General features: G+C 37.1%; 1 protein-coding gene across 2 annotated transcripts; it reads right to left on the bottom strand.

The window, feature by feature from the left end:
• Positions 1 to 153: 153 nt before the first annotated feature.
• On the bottom strand, positions 154 to 18,606 carry LOC149020367 (isochorismate synthase, chloroplastic-like). 2 transcript variants are annotated; one of them, XM_089148481.1, is made up of 16 exons: positions 18,139 to 18,606; positions 17,775 to 17,969; positions 13,752 to 13,987; positions 13,548 to 13,665; positions 13,300 to 13,416; positions 13,066 to 13,212; positions 12,868 to 12,942; positions 12,699 to 12,767; positions 7,309 to 7,427; positions 7,124 to 7,181; positions 6,791 to 6,901; positions 4,044 to 4,128; positions 2,493 to 2,590; positions 2,214 to 2,306; positions 2,005 to 2,072; positions 154 to 455 (listed from the first exon to the last, which is right to left on the bottom strand). In XM_089148481.1, exons 1-15 carry the CDS (start codon positions 18,268 to 18,270, stop codon positions 2,055 to 2,057), a joined length of 1,671 nt encoding a protein of 556 aa, XP_089004607.1. In that variant the 5' UTR covers positions 18,271 to 18,606; the 3' UTR covers positions 154 to 455; positions 2,005 to 2,054. The 2 variants fall into 2 exon arrangements, with proteins under 2 accessions (XP_089004607.1, XP_089004608.1); XM_089148482.1 differs by having other exon boundaries at positions 13,752 to 13,972.
• Positions 18,607 to 21,552: the final 2,946 nt, after the last annotated feature.

The following is a 21,552-nucleotide window of genomic DNA, read 5'->3' as shown; positions in this document are numbered from 1 at the left end:
TGAAGACGTGCTGCTTCTTCCCGAGTTAGTTTTTCTTCTTTGGTTTTAGTTTCGAAAGCAGAGAAAATAAAGAAATGATGAGGGAAACAAGAGGTTACAGAGAATGTTCATACATACATAAATAATATATAAATAAATGTATTGATTGGTGCAACAACCAAATTCAATCAACTTATTAGTTTTATATTGGTACTACATTCTTCTCCAGTCCCCTCTTATTTATTCCTCTCTTCCAGTACCACCACCCAGCCCCAGCCCATGAATGATTCTGGGACTGTATCCACAATCCATGGCTAAAGAGTCAAAAACCCAAAGCCAGAGGAGATGAGCACGGGCATTAGAGAAATGGTCCACTTGCTGCTTCCTTGGGGCCTGGTTCATCTATCAAAATTATTGTTTGGCAAACAAGATTTCCCAAGCTCCATAGATTCTCCATCTGTGCTTAAACGTGAATCCTGTCGTACAATCAAAACATCCGGCACTTAGCTGCAAATCATCTTACATCACTTAAAATAACTGGTATTTATCCATCTAGCCTACTACAATGATAGTCATTACTTCCCCCTCTTTGTTGGCAGAATGACAATTACACCCTATTGTAATATTCAAATGACAAATAACCCCTTCACCAACCGCTCCACGAAATCTACATCCCAACATACTGTTCCTCAGAATAATGTGTTTCTTGTATGGTGAAGCACCTTCACCAACGTCTTATATACTATATGGTTTTAGGTGTGCGGATGGTTTTGGGTTTCAACTAAAAGATATTTTAAGAGAGGACATCTAGGAGTTTTCAACAAGGTTCTAAGGGATACCGTTGTACTTTAGTAGGGAAAATTGATAAAAGGGAGGTTATTGTCAAGTTTCTACGGGCTGAGAGGAAGTGAGTGTTACTTGCATAATATGAGAGGGTAAAATTGTCATTCTATCAACTAAGAGGAGAGGTAAGTATTTCTTGGTTATGCTGCTTCTATGCACAAAATGGGAGAAAGCAAAGCAACTAGTATATATTTACTCCTCCCTGATAATGAGTCCTTCCCATCAAGCATGTCCAAAGGGGTTTATGAATTCAATCTTTAAAAGAAGAATTTTGACTGAGGACCATATAAAATGAGGCCAAACATGGTGTGAGCTGAGTGCAAAATACGGCCGTAAGCTGATTGAAATGGATGCCTTTCTCTTGATGGATATTGATTTATGTTTTCCTTGTTACAGTATTTGCCGTGCAAACTCATCTCTTTAAGCAAAAAGATGTTACATAGTCAAACTTAAATGTGCTGCAACTCTGAAAACAGAAAATTCCATCTTTTTCCCCTTCTTCTAAATATCTAGTTTATTTTATCTTTAGGAACTAACTACTAATTTAAAAATGTCCAGAAAAAACTTCATGGCATAGTACAAAGTCACAAATACTACGGCCACTCTGGTCATAAAACCTGAAAGCAGATACATAAAATGTGCCAGAAATGCACAAAGACAATTAACCAAGGGTCAGTAAACTATACCTACACCTGTTGGAAAGAAAAGGAAGAAAGGAATATGACAATTAAGAGGAAAGGAAACCGGACAATGGAAGGGAGGTAACATCAACCCTAGAATGAGTCAAAGTAAAGCTTCAAGATTTTTTTTTTTTTTTTTTTTGGGTCTCTTTTTGTTTGGATGAATAATTTTCGAGAGTCAAACATTCAACATCAAAGGGGGTTCATGAAGGTTTATTAAGGTTCTGAGCTATCAACCCAAAATAGTGATCCCACTGTTGGTTTATTGAGATCCATAAACCTCCAAAACAATATACTCTCTAAGAGACACAATGTAACTGTACAGAGAGTTGAATATTCAAGATCAAACGGGTTACTGAGCTGGTATACTAGCCTTGTGGCGACAAACAAGTATTCAAGATTAGAGATTATATATTGTTGGATAGGACTCCTCCCAACCAAAGAAGTATATAAAATTCTGAAAGAAATTTCAAAGGAATAAGCCACACTTGGAACTGCTAACCTTTCAATTTCCCCATGTTATCACTTCTGTACTGAGAGAGGTACCTCACGCTATATCAACTTGGAGAACTGCCCACAAAAGAAAACAACATGAAAACTAACCATGACATTTCACAATGTCATAAATAAATTGTACAACATGAATAATCTGCTATTAAATGATATATAGTACACATCAGGCCAAGTATTTAGAGAAATAGAGAGATAGACCTGGGATGACTTCAACTCCAGTTCCTCCCACTCTAAAGAGGAATTAGCCCCTTCAACTATTCCAGCTCCAGCATAAATTAGTGCATCAATACCCTGCACCCAAGTTAACCAGAAATAAATCTCTAAAATACGAGGCCTTTCAATACAACAACAAGAAGCCCTGTCCAACTAAATAGTCTGTAATTAATGCTAAAATGTTCACGGATGTGATACATAAGAAACAAAATTCTGAAGTATCCTAAAGGTCCTTAAATAGGGAAAGACGGAAAGTAGTCTAACCTTTCCCACCAGAGCGGATCTAATGCCAACAGCAAACTCAGTCTCCCTTCCACCAAACCAACCCACTGGGCCAGCATACATTCCACGATCGAACATTTCTGAACAATAATGAGATAGTTAATTAATAAAGACACCTTCACTTGAAATTGCATCTAGAAAGAGTTTCCTGAAGTCGTGTTTCCATACATTTGGAAAACCTTAAATGCAACAGGGATAAGTCATCTACCTGAATCCATTTATGTAAAAAGAAGAAAAAAAATCAGATATTATCTTACACTTAGATTCCATTGCCTAAATAACCTTAAAGGGAATAAATTGATCCATCTCATATAACCTATTCATCAAGAAAACAAAGCAGTTAAGGAAATAAACGCACTTAAAGTAGTGATGAAAGCTGGTCTCAGAAGAAACTTGCACACCTCAACAGGAGCTGGAGTTCTACCTAGATTGACAAAGATTGAAATATCAAGAAAAAGAGGCCAAAACACTGTTCATGTGAACAATGTTACAACCTGTGACAAGATCATGTTACGACTTTATTAGAAGACTTGATTTTGTCCAAGAGTGGGTGAACAAGGAGTTTGGCTTCTATTTTAGAATTCCTCTCAGATATTTCGTAATGCAGCGGCCTTAGCTCTTTAGTTTTTATATAGAAATTTCAATTTATAATTTGTTTCCTTTTCTTGCAAGTTTCTAATTTCTGTTACAGATAACGCCCAGAAATTTTGATAAAATGTGAGTATTGTGTGGGTGAAGGATTGAGAGGCCTGGTTTGTGAGAGCCAAACTCCTGGGCCAAGATGGCCTAATATCTCTCCACCTTTACCGTCTATCTTCTTCTTCCCTCCATCTTCTACACCAACTAAGCTTCATCTTTGCTTTGTTTTGTGACTGCAACTACTGCAATCAAACACTATTAAGTGCTGGCATTGTTGTTCTGTCAAAGAAGGATTGAACCACCCTGTTGCAGTCCTGTTTCCACTATGCTGCCTGCAATATTTGAATCAGCCTTTCTGTGAAGTTTGAGCTCTGCTCCAGCTTTGGGGTTCGGGGGTGAATATAGACAAGAGGGTCTCTCAAATCCAACACAGCCCAATCTTCATTCTGGTTTGTCCTGTATGTGTTAACCTTCTAATCTGGTGTTGCTTCCATATCTCTCAACTCAACCATCTGAATTTAGAAACTTTCACCAGTATTCCTCTCTATACAACATTCAATAGATCCAAGTCAGATTGCATTCCCATGGCTGGTTAGGTGTGAAACCCTGAACTTCTAATTCTGCCCTTGTTCCTAATTTAGATTGGTGGATTATTTGGGATAGCTAATCTAGTCTTACATTGTTAATTGTATAGTTCTCAGTTAATACAGAACAAGAATGAAACTTCCAAGGAGTAATGAGGGGGAACAAGATGCCTTCTTCCCTCTACCCCTGAAATGCTTGTTCTTGGAACAAAGAAAGCAGGTTAACAATTGGTCTGAGAAGACCAGAAGCCTGACTATCATGTTCTAATTGCATGTATTCTGAATCATATGTATACAATTCTGCACTCACCAGTTTCTGCAATAAACCGGCGTGCCTCTTCTCTGGGAAATCCACATACTGCTGGAGTAGGGTGAAGAGAAGACAAGATGTCAAACTGGAAGAATAAAATAAAATCAACATCAAAACCGTTCCACAATAAATGCCAATAACTAACAGAATTCTACTCACAACATAAATTTCAAACGATCACAGTATATTCAATTCATGGGGGGGATGCAAAAACCAGGTGACATACGCTGGAAAAGTTACCACTTACCAATGCAGATTAATCAGAGAAAATAGGCTTATTGATGGAATTAAGCCTGGGGTAGGGTTACAAGGGCATTGGGCCTTTTAACCAATGGGTTTTCACTGTAATAAACCATTTTAATAGGCCTAAAATAAGGGTTAGGAAGTAAAAATCCAGGATTTATTATTGTTTTAAAATATCATGAGATTTTTTTATTTTGTTATTTGTCTAAGTGTCTTCAATGGGCCTACAGCTTCTTGGGTCCAAGGCAACAGAACCTTGTGTGATGTAAAAAAGGTGGTTGTTATTGATGCATAGATTTTACCTTGTGGCCTTATAAAAACATGCCTTACGTTTAATCCTCTTCTTAAATATGTTTATCTAATATCCTACATTTCGTTCATTTTCTGTTGAGTTTAATCCAATATTTGGTTTATTATATGTTAACTTTCTTAGGTCATTACTCACATAATTATATCATTTGCATTGAGATGGCTTCTAAGGTGCATATGACCATAATTTTATAAAATTATCCTTGATATATAACATATACACTGGAATATAGGGTGCCTTGTCCTAGCCACCAATAGTACCCTATCATTGCCTACGGTAGCCTACTTGCCTTCAGAACTAGTTTTCATTATTATACCACAATAGTGGGCTGGATCAGGCAACTATTATTTCAATCCATTTCAAATCTCCTTCATTATTACATAGATTCCTAGTCAGATAAGACCACCTTCAAGGCCAGCAATGGCTGAAGCAATTTAGGTTTAGTTTGACATTCTGTTTTTAAGTCTTATTAAAATATATGTAAGCGAAAAAAAAAGAAGCTTTGCTCTGTTTGGGTTTGTGAGTTCAGGCTTTGGGGTACTGGTGGGATTCTAACCCCATGGATCAGGTGCGTCACTGACTCACACCTTCTGTTCAATCTTATTTTCCTTTATCATCAAACAAGTCAGATTTGAACATCCGCTTTATCCTGCAATTTCTTGTTTCTAAGTTTAGATTTTGATTTTCTGCACTTGTTTTTGCTATGAATGATTGGAATTTATTATCCTAGATTGCTAGTTCTACTTTTTATCTGAAATCCTAAGTTTCCCATTGGAGTCACATAAACAGCTTCAAAAGCTCAGGTATTCTGGTTTGATATTTAAGATTTAATTGCACACTACTGTTAACGTTTCAGTATGATATTCATTCATTGAATTAATTCATAACCCCTTAAATTACGGCAACCAATTTTTGTTATCAGTCTGAGTATCCAGATTCCTAATCCAAGTAGGTTGCTTGCATTTCTCTCAATCCGTCCATCAGATGAAAATCAGCTTTTGCACACCTGTTATACTGACTCATTAGGGGAATAAACCATAATTTCAAGAACAACAGAGTTGTTCTTGATGATTTTTTCCCAATCTTCTCAGAATCTATTTCTCATTCCTATAATATTGATTCCTTTGCAAGCTGACTTATGAGTAAATCTCATTTTTCAAAGTCAGGACAGCATTACTTACCATGGGCCTGGTCTCCAGAAGACTAACTCTATGGACATTTATGATGTTTGGCCCTGATTAAGGAGTTCAGTGAATCCCATGACTTTAAAATATGGCTAAGATCATGAGAAAAACACCCACTAGAATGTGTGGATGGCAGGGTGCTGTGATAAAGAAGTGAAAGCCAAATGGGAAGACTTTGGACTCCTTCAAATAACTTTGTCCATGTCTAAGCCATTCCAATTTCCTTGAACTCCAAAATGGGAGGGGGGGAAAAAAGAATAAGAAAAAAGAAGAAAACAACAAGAAGGAGCTTTTCTTTCTTTCCTTCTTTTTTGGTTGAGAAGGGGTTACAAGAAGGATGAATCCAAGAGGTAATCATATTCAACTTCTCTTTTAGTTATGTCATTAAAGTTGATTAAATTTTATTAATAAAATAAAACACATGCGAAAATTAAGCATGAAAGGATATATCTTATATTATCATTGACTAACCAATGGTGAAAAATATAAAACAGAATATCAGACGAATAATTTCTGAATTCCAATTGACAACAACAACAATAAGCCTTATCCCAACTAAATGGGGTTGGCTACATGGATTCTTGCCCTCCAATCAAGTTATGTTTGAGGCCACGCTAGATACAAAGCAACCTATGCATATCCTTTCTCACCACTTCTCCTAAGGTTATCTTAAGTCGGCCCCTAGCTCTTCTAGTTCCTTCAATTTGGACTATATCCAATTGAATTCTAGAAATTTCCACTCTCTTGTTACTTGAGAAGGTCTAAAAACCTTTTGGCAGGCTTTCACATGCCACAGAGGGTTTTGTTTGGAGATATTTAAAGGCTCCATGGGCTTTTTCTTTGGTAATAACAACTTCCAGAAACATGAAATTTTCTAAAACTAATTCAATCTAAACATAACAAGAGCATACACACAGGAATCCTAATGAATTTCAAAAATAAAAACTCTTAATGGAGCTCATCTTTGATTTTTAAGGAGCTAGATCCACATCTTTCTGGAGACAGCATACCTCATCATCTTCACTTCTTAACCTTCCTAACAATCCAGCATAGAGGTGTTGTACTTTTGAGAATTTTCTAATTGCTTTCTCAGGTTCTACCAACACTCTATCGCAGATAACCTGCAGTGAATATTTTCAGAAATGAATAAAGGGCATGGAAGCATGCTCATCCAAAAGAAATTCAATAAAAATAAACAAAAAAATAGAATAACTAGAAGATGTAGCATCAAATAAAAGATCTCTAACAAGATGGATTTAAATACCACCAATAAGCCATGCATCTAGCATCACAATATACAGAACTGGAGGTGTCTTCAAAGAAGAGTTATGGAGTCAACTTGCCTCTAGATTTCTTCTAATGCTCTCTCGTACAATTTTAAACTCAACATGATCCTTGGGACTGTAATTAAGAGACGGGTGACAATAGATATTTTCAGGACTGCTTACAATTTAAGAAAAGAAATGGAAAATTTTCTAATATCTGATTGAAAGACCAATATTTGGCATGTCAAAGGTAGAAAATAAACCTGGAAAGCAAATCACGTTCTATCTGAAGATCTAGAGCCTCTGATGCACCTCTTGCACGAGTTCCAGCTAAAGCTTCACTGCATACGTTACAGTTTTCCCGATAGAATAGTCGCTCTGGCTATCAAGAAGTTCAGAGAAGCAATTACTTGGCACAGTTTCTTAATCGAAGCTCAAATGTAATTTGTTTAACGCCTTTCAGATTTATTATTCAATTATTTACAAAATGTCTTACAACATGCAACATCTAGTTCATCACAGTCTAACCTTTCAACAAGAGAACTCTAATCAACAGAAATTCCAATCAAAGTTGGATGGGAAAGGAAGATAGAGATACATTAATGTTGGTATAAGTCTACCTAGCCTACATGTTACCAATGTCCTTTACAAAAATGCACCTCTCACAAATGCTCCAATTACTGAGAAAAATATATCTTACTTTTGCACCAGTAATATTAAACCATGAACACAACAAAAAGACAGTGCAGCTGAATAGCAATGTGTAAAGACACAAGAATTACAATGGATCTCACAAAAATTTTGGTTTCATGAAGTCTGGAGACGAGACGGTAGGCCCTACAGTATATGTGCAAGATCTCAGGTCATGTTTGACCACGAGTCAAAACAGTCCAAACAAACAACAACAACAACAACAACAACAACAACAACAACAACAACAAGCCTTGTCCCAACTAAATGGGGTCAGCTCAAAACAGACCAAACTAATGCCACACAAAGGCACTGTCTTGGCAATATCACAACCTCAACTCGAAATCCAGTCCCTCTTGCTCTTGTGAAGGAAAAACACCCTCCAGGTGATAGTTTTGGTCTTTCATGGGAAGTATCAAGTAATCTGCAGATTAAAGCTTGGGTTCAATATTGAAGCTTCAACATCAAGGAAGGGCGCTGCATTGCATCTTAAGAAGAGTTCTAGGTATAATTTTCACAAAATTATTCTCTTTCACAGAACCATGATCGGCACTTGCTTTATGACTATGTACTTTTTATATGTGAAATAATGTCCAACATCATCATGTATGTTTATGAATGCCTGATGCTTAAATGACTGTCACTCTATTTTTGTATTTTTATTTACACCTTTAATTATGAGTTCTAAATATAGTGGAATAGTCTAGGGTAGAACTCACATATGCTATAGATAAGCAACCTAGGGCCAGAATCCAAAGTCGAAGTACAATTTTGGGATAGAATTTGTAAAAACTGATGTTTCGAATATACTTAGAAGACATAAATAGGAATGCCAAGTTTCAAGACCTATATTAGCCATATGGCAACCAAAACTCATCATTGAGTCAGGACAGGAAAGACTACACCAACTCACCAAGATCTCAGCAGAACTCCATTTCATGGTCTGGTTAGCCGAGGATGAAACCAAGACCTAGAACCTTGGTTAATCAAGATTTTTACAAATAGGGCACGACTGGTATCAATGGCAGTTTCCTTGAATGTTTAGGGACTATAATTTTTAAACCTAATATTTCCACCCTAAGGTTACGTGTTCGTGATTTGTTCCTTTAACATATTTTTTGGATTAGTAAATAATATATTAAAATGGCCCCAAAGAGGAAACAGAAAGGGGTGGAAGGAGCCACCCAACTCTCGCTGGGAGACAAGGCAGGAATCTAAACCCCAGACAACAACAATTTGCCTATTCTTAGGGATATCAGCTAGGGGCCTGGGGGAAAGCAAGTTAATTTGGAATTAGCATCCGTTATTCCTTAACTTTGTCCATATGTTTCAGTCAAGTATCATAGTCATGACCTAAGGCCAGCACCTCTGAATTACAAACTTCCTTACATTTTTTTGGCTGGTTTATTACATAAATGGGTAAGGAGGGTTCCAAGCCAAATTTATTGTAGAAAGACACCATTTTGACCAATATGGCAACCAAAGGAACCATTCTATCGCTAGCTTAAAATATTGTTGTCTACATACCAGCACTATGGCTGTGCTTTTTCTATCATTTATGAGGATTCTACTTTTTCTTTTCTTTCTTTCTACCAGTTTTCAATTGGTGATAATTGGGTTAGATCAGCTAATGATGGGAAGGATGGCTTCCAAGCCAAATTTGCAGCAGCAAGATGCAATTTTCCCTAGTATGGGAGCCAGAGGAGCCATTCTATGGTAGGCTTTGGCGTTGGTGTCTCCACAACAACGTCATGGGACACAACTGTATCTTTATCTCTCTTTTTTTCTGGTTTTTTTTTTTTCCTGTGTGTTTGTGTGTGTGTGTGAGGGACCTGCTGGGGTTTAATTTATGTTCTACTGGTCTTAAGTAGAGAGTTGTTGACTTAGATCAGCTCCAGAGCCAAAGTTGTAGCCAATGGAGCAAAATCTAAAAGGCCATTCCATTGACCAATAAGTAATTGTGCCATTCACAATCAATAAAACATAGAAGGCAGAGCCACTGAATAAGATATGACTATCTAGTTATGTTCTTTGCATCATCTGCCAGTTTCCAACTTTCAGTGAAGTGACGCCCTGTTGATCACCTTGGAATTTGTACTAAGCATGTAGTCATAAGAATCATTCTTTTGAGATTGATCACCAATTATTTTGCCCTACGATTGATATAGGACAAACAGCCAGGAACGACTTTGAACCAGCATTAAGGACCACCTCAAAACATGAAGGAGGGCCAAAATACCATTCACGTCATATTCATGTGAACAGTAAAACAGACCACTATTTGGCAATATTAGGAATATTCATAGAGGATTTTATGGGGGCCAATATCAGATTTTATACAGATTTTATTTTGGGAGATTTAGGCCCTTAGTTTAGTTTCTATTTCAGTAGTTTTTGTTTTAGTTATTCATGCATGTGGCTGAAATATAAGGCCTAGCAAATTCTAATTTTAATTAGTTACTATATTTATAAAATTGTATAGTAACTAGTTACTAGGATATTAGTTTCTATTTTTAGTCTACCAAATTTCTATTTCTAAAAGCTTTAGCCAAGCTATAAATAGGCCCTTACATTGCAATAAAACAGAGACTAAAAGAATAGAAACAAGATGATTTGAAGCTTTAGCATTGGGAGTTTGCAGCCCCACCCTCCACCCCCCACCCCCACCCTCTCTCTTTTTCCTCTTCTCTTCTTCTCCTTCTTCAAGTCTAAGTTTTCTGACATTTCCTCTTCTTCCCCCTATTTTCTTTAACCTTTCTACTTTCTCTATTTAGTCCCCCATTGATTTGGTATCAGAACCCAATTCTGGGTAACTCTCTAATGTAGTACTGTATTTGAATGATCAAAACAGTAGCCAAATAGGACCTTTCACAGGGAATCAACTTCAGATTTGATAGACTTAAGATAGATAAAATTTAGATATAATGGAAGGCTGAAAACCGAAGTGGTAGAACAAGGATATTGGTTTAAGAACAAGGACTAACTAGGTTTTCAAAACAGCAGTATGCTATAAAGAAGAATGGATGGAACAATATAAGAGAATTAAGAGAACAATAAGGACAACAAAGTAACATGTAACACCCGGGCTTCTCACCGCAAGGTGGATCGATTGGATCGAACACCAATCTACCTTGATCAAACACAAGGGTTCTCCAAGAGGAGGAATGCTAGCAAGCAATTTGATTTCATTTCACAAGTTGTTTTTTCACCATTTACATAAGTCTCTTTATATAGCATTCTAAAGAGACAAAAACATTAATGGTAACATCCAACCACTAGCTAACACAACCTACTACAAACATTAATGGAAACATCCAACTACTACCCAACACCACTAGTCAAAACAACATTGGAAACGTCCAACTACTACCCAACACCACTAGTCAAAACAATAATGGAAATATCCACCAACTATACCCCACCACTAACCAATACCACCTACTAGCTCCTTTTGTTGACTTTTCAAAGCTAGACTTGGGCTTAGTTCAAAATAGTGGGCTGATATTCTTCTTCCACTAAAGTGATCCAAGCCCATGAAACCATGGGCTCATTTTAACCCACTCCAATAGTCCTAGCCCATGCAAGCCATGGGCTGTTTTGGGTCATGTCCTTTGGCTTTAATGGGCTTGAGCTTTGGGCTTTTCTCTCTTTTGTATCTGCTGCCAATTCTGCATCACTCTCTCTGTCTATTGGATTCTTCACTCTATCTTGAGTTTTCTTCCTTGCTAGCTTCCTTCTTCTCATGATTTGTCTTCCCTACTAAGTCTTCTCTCTCTGATTTGTCTTCTCTATTTTGTCTTCTTTCTATGCTCTTCTCCCCCATTTTTTTTTCATTGTGAATACTATCATTGTCGGAAACCTTATTCTTCTTCATTCCCACAACTTCAAGCAAGCAAGCAAGCAAACAAAAAAACTCAGCATACTTTGAACAAGAGTTTTCCATACAATATAAGTTCAGTTCTTATTTCACTAAAACTCGAGGATGAGTTTTTTCAAGGAAGGGAGAATTGTTGCGGGACAAACAGCCAGGAACGCCTCCAAACCAGCATTAAGGGCCACCTCAAACATGAAGGGGGGGGGCAAATAGAATTCGCTGTTCACGTGAATAGTAAAACTGCCCATTATTTGGCAATATTAGGAATATTCAAAGAGGATTTTGTGGGGCCCAATATCATATTTTATGAAGCTTTTATTTTGGGAGATTTAGGAACTTATTTTAATTTCTATTTTGGTGGTTTTTTTATTTTAGTTATTCATGCATGTGGCTGAAATATAAAGCCGAGTAGTTTCTAATTCTAATTAGTTTCTATATTTATAAGATTGTATACTCACTAGTTACTAGGATATTAGTTTCTATTTTTACTTTACTAAGTTTCTATGCAGTGTATAGTTTTTTTTTTTTTTTTTGGTTAAGATGTAGTGTAAAGTTTTAGCCAAGCTATAAATAGGACCTTACATTGCAATAAAACAGAGACTTATGGAACAGAAAGAAGTTGAATTGAAGCTTTAGCATTGGGCATTTGCAGCCCACACCCCCTCTCTTTCCTCTTCTCTTCTTCTTATGAGTGTTCTTCTCCTTCTTCATGTCTAATTTTTCTGAGATTTCCTCTTCTTCCCCCTATTTTCTTTAACCTTCTTTCTCTCTATCTTGGCCCCCATTAATGATGCCAAGATGTTGACAAGAAGTAGGCAATAAAATGAGTCATTTGGGTTCCGCATGTGCCTATCGTAGGACTGCTTGAAAGAACACTGGGGTATTGTGTTCTTTATTGATAGACATTACAATCTTTCCAGCCATAGATCATTTAAAACCGTAATAGCAAAAATATATTTCAGTTGAAAACATCATAAGAAGTTGCAATTAAAAAGAGAGCAAAGTGCAATTGTTTCATTGCCAGCAACAAAAGCATGCAAGTGTCAATGCGAGGAAGGCCTATAATCCCTAACAACTAATTATACATACAGTGTTTCCAATAAATGCCGGTGCATCAGGGGGCTGAATACAAAATTGATAGGCATTCTTTCCTTCCACCTGCACATATATATTGGATAAAATAGAAAATTAAATAAAATTAAACTGAGTTCAGCATAAAGAATGAGGTTGAATGAAAATAGGACAAGGAGAAAAGTACCTTTACACAAGCTAACCATGCTAGAGGGTCAATATCAATATTTCCAACCACTCTAGTACTGCGTGCAAGTACAACCTGAATCCCCAGCACAAATTTAAAAAGTCCAATCTTGAAATGAGAGTATGGATGCCATCGTGTATTACATGATATGTTGTTAAAACAGCTTACTTGAATGAAAGATGGTGTTTACTCCACTACCTTTGTTAGTCTTGAGCCATTTCCGTGAATCATTTGTAAAGCTCTGTTTACGGCGGCATCCCAAGAAGCCTTTCTGGGAACATGATTGTTTTCGAGGATGAATTCTCTTGGCACTTCTGTATGGAATTCTCCAACAAGAGATGACACCTGAATTATTAAAGACAAGTTAGACAAAATACCCATGTCAAGCAAGGCATTTCAGTTCGGGGGAAATCTAAAAAACATAATTAGAACCTGGCACATTGTAGCTTGAAGCAGAGCTACTGCTTGTTTCCAAGACCACAAAAGTGTTTCATCCCAAGCAATAGTAATAGCAAGAATTGAACTTCCCTCAAACTCGTCAAACTCAACCTGTCATTCAGTTCCTTACAAAAATTAATTAAATACCATGATGAAAGACAAGTTAAAATTATTGTGCTTCCAAATGTTGTGAAATCGGAAGCTACTGTGGAAAAAGAAATACAAGAGAGCAGTTGGGCTACCTGAGGGATCATAAAGTAAAATGAACCAAAACCTTCCCAGTCGTGAGAAATATTAGCCAATGCATCAAACCGGATAGCTCCATAAGCACGAATCAGTGGGCAATCCTTAGAGAGGAACCTTTGATCATTGAACAGAAAGAAATAGCAGTTTCAGGATTAGGTCATAAAAGCAACAAATGAAAAACACAAATTTAATTTGTTTACCTCCTTATACACTTCCAATCATCCTTCGAGAAGGGATGCAAGTCCCTGAAGTAGACTGCAGACCCCACCCCAGCAACACTGAGCAACTTCTTCTCAGAACTGTGGCATACCCCACTGGTGGAGTCGGAGAAGGTAAGGAGATTGGAACTTTCACTTCTGGCAGAAAAATAACAACGAGGAAGCTGGCGCTGCGCATGGAGCCAATCTATAGCTTCGAATTGCTGCAGAATTGGGACCTTATGATCCCGTACATCTTAGATTTAACTATTCGAATGATTTCTGATTTCAGGATTCAGAATTCATATTCAATGCTATGCGAACTTTTAAGCGATGAATGAAACAACGAATCACTCTTGTAAATTAGTGTGGTTAACTCGCTATTTTAAAATTAGTTTCTAAATTTGAAATGTAAATTATCTGACCAGCTCGGGAACGATCAAAACCAGAAATTAGGGTAGTTGTGGGACCGAATTGAAGTAATGAATTTATCGGTGAAATGTTTCGGCCATTTAATTTACTTTATACGATTTCTGCAATATACGGAAATTTTACTTAATTATTTTGAAAAGATTTAAAACCAACTTTCGAAAACACTCCTCAATTCATATCTTCTTTAAAATTTTAAGCTTATACATGGATTTTTTTTTTTTTTTTTGAATTCGAAGAATATATAGAGTTTATATACTAGATGGGAGAATATTACTAATATAGGTTCACCTTATGATCCGTACATTTTAGATTTAACTATTGGAATGATTTCTGATTTCAGGATTCATAATTCATAATCAATGCTATGCGAACTTTTAAAGAAATAACGAATCAGTTTTGTAAATTAGTGTGGTTAACTCGCTACTTTAAAATTAGTTTCTAAATTTGAAATGTAAATTATCTGACCAGCGTAGGAACGATCAAAACCAGAAATTAGGGTAGTTGTGGGACGGAATTGAAGTAATGAATTTATCGGTGCAATGTTTCGGCCATTTAATTTACTTTATATGATTTCTGCAATATACGGAAATTTTACTTAATTATATTGAAAATATTTATTAAACCCAACTTTCAAAAACACCCCTCAGTTCATATCTTCTCTAAAAGTTTAGAACAAATTGTACTGGCACCCCAAAAAGAGGCATTAAAACACTAAAACCCCACTTTATGTTTAAAAAACACAAAAACCCCAAAATTGAATTTTCATTGAATATATTTATCCAATTTATCACTAAAAATAGTCCAGATACTGTTTATTATAGGGATATTTTTGGAATTGAAACAAAATAAACATTGATCTAACTGTTTTCAGTGATAAAATTGGACAAATATATCCAATAAAAATTCAATTTTGGATATTTATGTTTTTTAAACATAAATTGGGTGTTAGTGTTATAGGGCCTCCATTTTGGGGTTCCGGTGCAATTTACTCAAAAGTTTAAGGTCTGTTTGGTTACATGAATCCAGAGATTTGAAATCTCTGGATTCATAAATCTAAGATTTATACCCGTTTGGTTGTGAAAATCTCTAGAAATTCATCTTTTTACCCTAAAAGCGTAAATCTGTAGATTTATGGGTATGAGGTGAAATCTAGAGATTTCATGACTACTATAAAAAACATAAATATTTGCGTATTCACAAAAATCACGTTGATCAAATAATTATTTTAAGATGAATCCACAGATTTTATTCCACAACCAGTTAATTTTATGAATTACGACTCCATATATTTGAAATCTCTAGACTCACGTAACCAAACAGGCCTAAACTTATCCATGGATTTTTTTTTTTAATCCGAAGAATTTATATACAGGATGGGGAATATTGCTTATATAGGTTCTGCCAGATAGGTGCGAACCCATGATCTCTCCATGAAAAGTTGGACTTTTAACCGCTCTACTAATCCACCATTGGCATCCATGAATTTTTTTTATTAATTTGTTTATGGGCCTTAAAACAACCAGCTCCTCCACCTTTGGAAGCAACGCTCCCACGGCAGCCGCTGCTGCCATCAGGTCAAAATTTGATCACTGTAATCAAACTTATATTTAATAATTCAAAATTTAAAATTCAAAAATATTACACTACCAAAAAAAATTCAAGAATATTACATTCAAATATAATTTTTCCTTTTAAATTTCATTTAGAGTTTGTACTCTAGTCTCTAGCCCCTGGTTTGTACGCAAATCTAATCTAAACACATTGTTTCAAAACTTCTCATCCACGCCATCTTCTATTCGTATCAAAACCTCCAACAAAACACAAAATGGAATCTTAAATGTCTTTTTTTTTTAAAAGAATGAAACCCAAAAGACCATGACTATTGGAGGTCTTTTTATTCTTTTAAATAAAAATAGGGTTCGCCGCCTTCCTCAAAACCTGCTCACCGCCTCCCACAATCGCAACGCCTGAGGCGAAGAGGCTCGCCTGGTAGTCTCTCCACCTCCCGTCTGTTTCCTTTCGCTCTTCTCTAATCTCTTTCCTGGTCGCCTCCTTTCCCACATCCCGGCCGCCTCCATCTCCCATCTCCCATCTCTGCTTCTCCCCTCCACCTCACCTTCCCCGCTTCTCACTTCCCATCTCCGCCTCGCCTCAGTCCATTTCCTGTCGAGAAACACCAAATCTGGTGTTTTCTCTCCCGTCTCCGTTTCCCTCTTCCCCACTTCAGCTCCAATAATCAGATCTACAGGGAAAGATCTAGGGTTTCCCCTTAGATCTTGTTTTATTTCTTTCTGGTTGCAGTACTTTGGTTTTATTTTTATTTTTTTTTTTTCTTTTTTTACATAACAGCTCCTTTGATTGCAGCTGCTCTTTGGTGCACCCCGCAGAACAACTCCAAGTCTGGGTACAAGTTTTTTTGCGTCGAGCTTGACCGATACGCCTATACGGCATCGCCGGATGGGAGGTCTGAACCTTATCCACACTTTCGCTGCTACCATCGTTGTAATTGTAGGAGTTTTGGATCCGTCCTTGAGGCGTGTAATTTGTCCCCCTATGTGGGTGTTATGTCCGCCCTTGAGGCGTGTAAGTTGTCCCCTTTTGAGGGTGTTGGTGTTTTTTCGGTGTTCTTGTTCTAAGGGTTTTGTGGCTGTGATCCACTTTGGGCTTGACCCAACCCATTACCCTGGCTGACCCTGTCTATTGCATGAACGACAGTTTGGTCTTTTGCCATTCCTTGGTTCGATTTGAACCTTGTGTGCTCATGCAGATGTGTTTGTACTTTTTTTTTTTAGTTATCTAAATGAAGTGCTGTTTACCAAAAAAAAAAAAAAAAACCCAAAAGTACCAAAATCCAAACCCAAGAATTGAAGGTTATACAAAGATGAACGGTGGGCCCCAGCTGTACCGCCAGAGCTACGATGGATGAGCCACCGTCCAATCCTAATCCAGAAATGCAGACAGTAATCCGAGGTAGCGGATAGGAACAGGAGGGGTATACATGTCTCAGAAATAGCAAGGCAATCCACTTGCTGGAAATAGGATCGTTGAAGACCCTCCATATCCATCCCAGCCACACACGTGAACAAAGTTGAACCTGCCAGTATTGGTAACATTGGGGCAATTTTGGACTTTGACAGCACCAACCTCAGCAATGACTAATAGGGTCACATGACTCACATGGCCATAAAAAGAAAATTATAATTCTAAAAAATTATTTTTTGGTAGAATAAAATAATACCAAAGAGTTCAGCTTTTATAATTTCTAGGAGTTGAGATTCGCTGGTGAACTTTTTTAAGTGGTATTTTTTTTATCATTTTGGAACAATCAATATTTACGAAATAAAAATACCAAATCATAGGCAAAGGCTAGCGTGAATGAATATAAAGACCATTTTGCCTTCAAGGAAATAAGAAAATTTATCCAAATTAATGCCTACACTCAAAAGTTTCATTGGCCTCGGTACACGAACTTGTTCATAGATTGGCATTTCGTCATTGCAAGGCGGTAAATAGAAAGAAAGAAAACACAGGAGCGGAGAGAGCAGAAGAACCGCATAGATGCAAGGAGGAAGAAGAGCGAGGAATAATTAATACCTGGAGACGGATAATTCCGGAAGTAGAAGCAGGAGGATCGGAATTCAACTCGGAGAGGGCTGAGTTGAGGTAATCCATGGCCAGTGCAAGGGTCGGAACGGGTGAGAAATTGCGAGTCTCGATGGTTCCAACAGGGGTTCTTGGATCTCCCTCACACCCGTTCATGGACAGCACACAACCATATTGATGATATCTCTACATAACAGTTTCAGTAGAAACCCAGTTGGTGAAATTTTCAACTTTATTTCTATGCGCACAGATAAGGAAACAAGATGTGGATGACAAGTAATTCACATTCCATTGACATGGATGGACTCATGAAGGAAGAAAATTCGACAAAAATCATGAGTTGCTTAGTGCTTACCTGATGAGGAGGTGAAGGAACAGAGTAACGTGATGAACCTGGAGAGGCAGAGAAACAACACTTAATGCTTAGCTCCGAAGCCGTTAACCCCACAATCGAACGAGCTGCTGCTGCTGCTGCCATGAGCGACATCTACACCCACACGCAAGCGCTCGCTTACTTACCTGCAAAAGAGATTCACAAACGGAACGAGAGACTCCGGAGCAAGTTTCGACTTTCAGGTACACCAAGCTGGAGATCTTTGTCCGTCTTTTCTGTAGAGCTCCTGACCATTCCTCAACTTAATTCTGATTCTTTTCCCCGATAAAAACTTGCTTTCAATTTGACCCTCTTAACTTCTACCAAAAGATAAAAAATAAAAATTTGAACTCTTAACTTAGGAAAGATCCTTTCCAGGAAAAAAGAACTCTTGAACAAAGAGGATTTACAGCCCCCTTAAACCTCATCATAACACTCTGTTTTGGAGCCTTTTTGAATTGAAACTAATGAATCTTAGCTCTCTCCGCTCCTGTGATTAATTGAAACTAATGAATTTTATATTGGTTTACAGGGTCTAGATAACACTAATAATTGATGCTTTAATCAACTAGTCTTTAGTTAATTAGCCCCAACGCACTTTATAGAACAATAATTGAAACTAATGACTTTTATATTGGTTTACAGGGTCTAGATAACACCAATAATTAATGCTTTAATCAACTATTCTTTAGTTTATTAGCATAAATCCCAAGGCATTTTTAACTTTTTATACAACAATAATTGAAACTAATGAATTTTATATTGGTTTCTTGTTCTACAACTTGGTGCGTCTTGGAACTTTTAACATTTTCTTCATACCAAAACAAAGAAACAAGAAAAATAAAATGCTTCCTCTGTAAATTTTAAGAGTAAATGTCACTTTTTAGCATTACCTATAAGACCGAAAGAAGTTTTCAACTTCAACCGTTCAAATAGGATTAATGCTTGGCCCTGTCATCCAGAACCCAAACAGCCCTGGGTTGGATAATTCAAACCCGAGGGCAATTAGAATCGAAATATTCAAGCCTGGGGTCAGGGTCGACTTGGGCCATGGTTGAACCAACACGGCTCTGTTTCACCCTTCATGTGAGCAGCTAATCAACTAAGAATGTAGTGTTGAAATAGTGTACCTGTCATCTTGTTCTACATACTTGAAGAACTTTTGGCACATCAGTAAATGATATTCCAGGAATATATTTCCCTTTCTGCAAAAATAATACCAAAGAGGTTATAAATGTATGCAAGAATTTTACAAATAGACCTATATGATGCCAATACACCCGAAAATCACAAGAAGGAACGGGCAATGGAGGCAGATGGTGTCACCTTATAAACAAGAAAGATAATACATGAACAGCGGTCCAGACAGGAATAACATCCTTTATGCATTGATGCAGAACATTAGAATGAATCAATGCAGTCAGTCAGATACAAACTGATTTCAGATACCTACTTCTCTAAAGCCAGACATTAGCTTTTATGGCAAATTTGGATCCTTTTCCTTCTCTGTTTTTTCTTTTCCACACAACTTTCATCTCCACACTTGGATTTCCTCTTGGATGTAGAAAATGTCTTTGAAGTAGAAGCCTCTTCCTTGACTTCCTTTTTAGCAGGCCTCTGAAATCTGGGTTAAAATTATCAAAGAGAAGCAACTCATTCAAATTTTTATCCATCAACATTTTCGCTAGCATCAGAATACTCCCCTCCAGAATCATCTCCATCCCATTGACATTGGAATAACAAAATGGATAAGCTAGACAGGGTCGCATTCAAGAGCTTTGCAGGGGGATCAGAAATTTACATTATGCATTAAAGATCTCAAAGATAATTAAGTTAGTTTGTTACCTAGATCCTCCTGAGATAATATAAACCTATCAAATCATCAATGAAAATAATCGTAACATTTCTATAGGGCCATTTACATGCAAGCCAACTAAGGTTTACCTCTTTGTCAGTCTCACCACTAGCTTGGTTCCTAATTCGCTCAAGATGTGGGTCAACAGCATCATCATCCTCATCCCTGAGAACAGCAGCAATGCCATTGGTAGTTTGAAAATCTCCAAGGTTCAATATTTAAATACCCTTGCCACAGCAGAAACAAATCAATGACTTCTTAAGGTCAACTGATGCAAGCTATTATGGCTCTTGCTTATGGCTAGTAGAGACACATCCAATGAAGTCAATCAGATTATGGCACTCATATTTCTGGATGTTCCTGCTCACTCTTGAGTTTTACAAGAAGATCAAAGTAGTGCAAACTTGTACAGTTGTACCACCAGCACCATGCCACTCAAATTCAACATAATCAGTCTACAAAAACAAAAGAAAGTAGTTGGGGAGTTGGATGTCATCAAAATGTTAACATTATTCATCACAGATAAATGAGAACTAATAAATGTCTCTCTCGGTAAGAGGGAAAACATCATCAGCAAGACAACTACTACCCAACCTCATGCCAACTTAATGTGGCGGGCTCCATAGATTCAGAAGTGGAAAAACTACTAAAAATGCCTCCTCATAGAGAACTGGAGTAGGAGGTTTAGGTACAGTAAATAAGCTTTCCTGAAGGATACAAGACCTCGTCTTCAGCTTTCAATGAAAATTTCACGCCATAACCCACCTTGACGACTATGAAATTTGCCCATGTTTTTTCATAAAGACAAAAATACATCAATATTTTCCATAATTTTCACAAATGAATCTTTGTACTGCGATGTAGAAAGCATTTTTTTCACAAGTTTAGAGTCTCTAGAACCCACACACGCCCACCTGAACTAAACCACCTCCAATGATGGGGACTATGGATACAATCTTGTGTTCATGGTCAACAAGCAAATTCAAAGGGTTTGTGTATTTCGATAAACATAGTTCTTCTTCTTCCCAAAGTCCAAATATATACAACATAGAACCAAGAATAAGAAATCAAAAGTAGAAACCCTAAGAAGCCAAAACAAGACTCCGAACTACTTCAAGTCTCCCATTACCAGTAACCGAATACGAGACCACTTGAAAACCCTAGCAAGACAAAAATACGCAATCTCAGCCCTAGAAGTTGATCATGTTCGACTCTACAATCCCCTATCAACTCACATCTCAATGAAGAAATTCCAGGAACTTCACAATGGTATATAATAGGGTTTCATTAAAAAAAAACGACACTATTAAGAGATATGGGGAAGGGGAAAAACCCTACTTCAAGAATAAAATAGAAACACGAAAACTGCTTCCAGTGTCCCATTACCAGTCACAAATACGGAAACAATTGAAAATCCAATGCAGGCAAAAACACACAATCTCCGCCCCCAAACCTAAGAAGTTGATGATGTTCAACTCTGCAATCCTCGATCAACTCACATTTCAGCAAAGAAGCTTCAGGAACTTCACAGTGGTATATAA

Source organism: Hakea prostrata, chromosome 3 (assembly GCF_041222555.1).
Source record: "Hakea prostrata isolate BN-2017 chromosome 3, UWA_Hpros_2, whole genome shotgun sequence".
NCBI classification, from domain to species: domain Eukaryota; kingdom Viridiplantae; phylum Streptophyta; class Magnoliopsida; order Proteales; family Proteaceae; genus Hakea; species Hakea prostrata.
The sequence above is the reverse complement of the archived record's forward strand: the minus strand, read 5'-3'. Positions and strand labels throughout refer to the sequence as shown.

Coding starts and splice junctions, on each gene's coding strand:
- LOC149020367 (XM_089148481.1), bottom strand. CDS start 18,270: ATGTCGCTCATGGCAGCAGCAGCAGCAGCTCGTTCGATTGTGGGGTTA. Junction 13,417..13,547: donor TTTACTTTATGATCCCTCAG/GTAGCCCAACTG, acceptor ACTGAATGACAG/GTTGAGTTTGACGAGTTTGA. Junction 7,182..7,308: donor GAACGTGATTTGCTTTCCAG/GTTTATTTTCTA, acceptor TCTTAATTACAG/TCCCAAGGATCATGTTGAGT.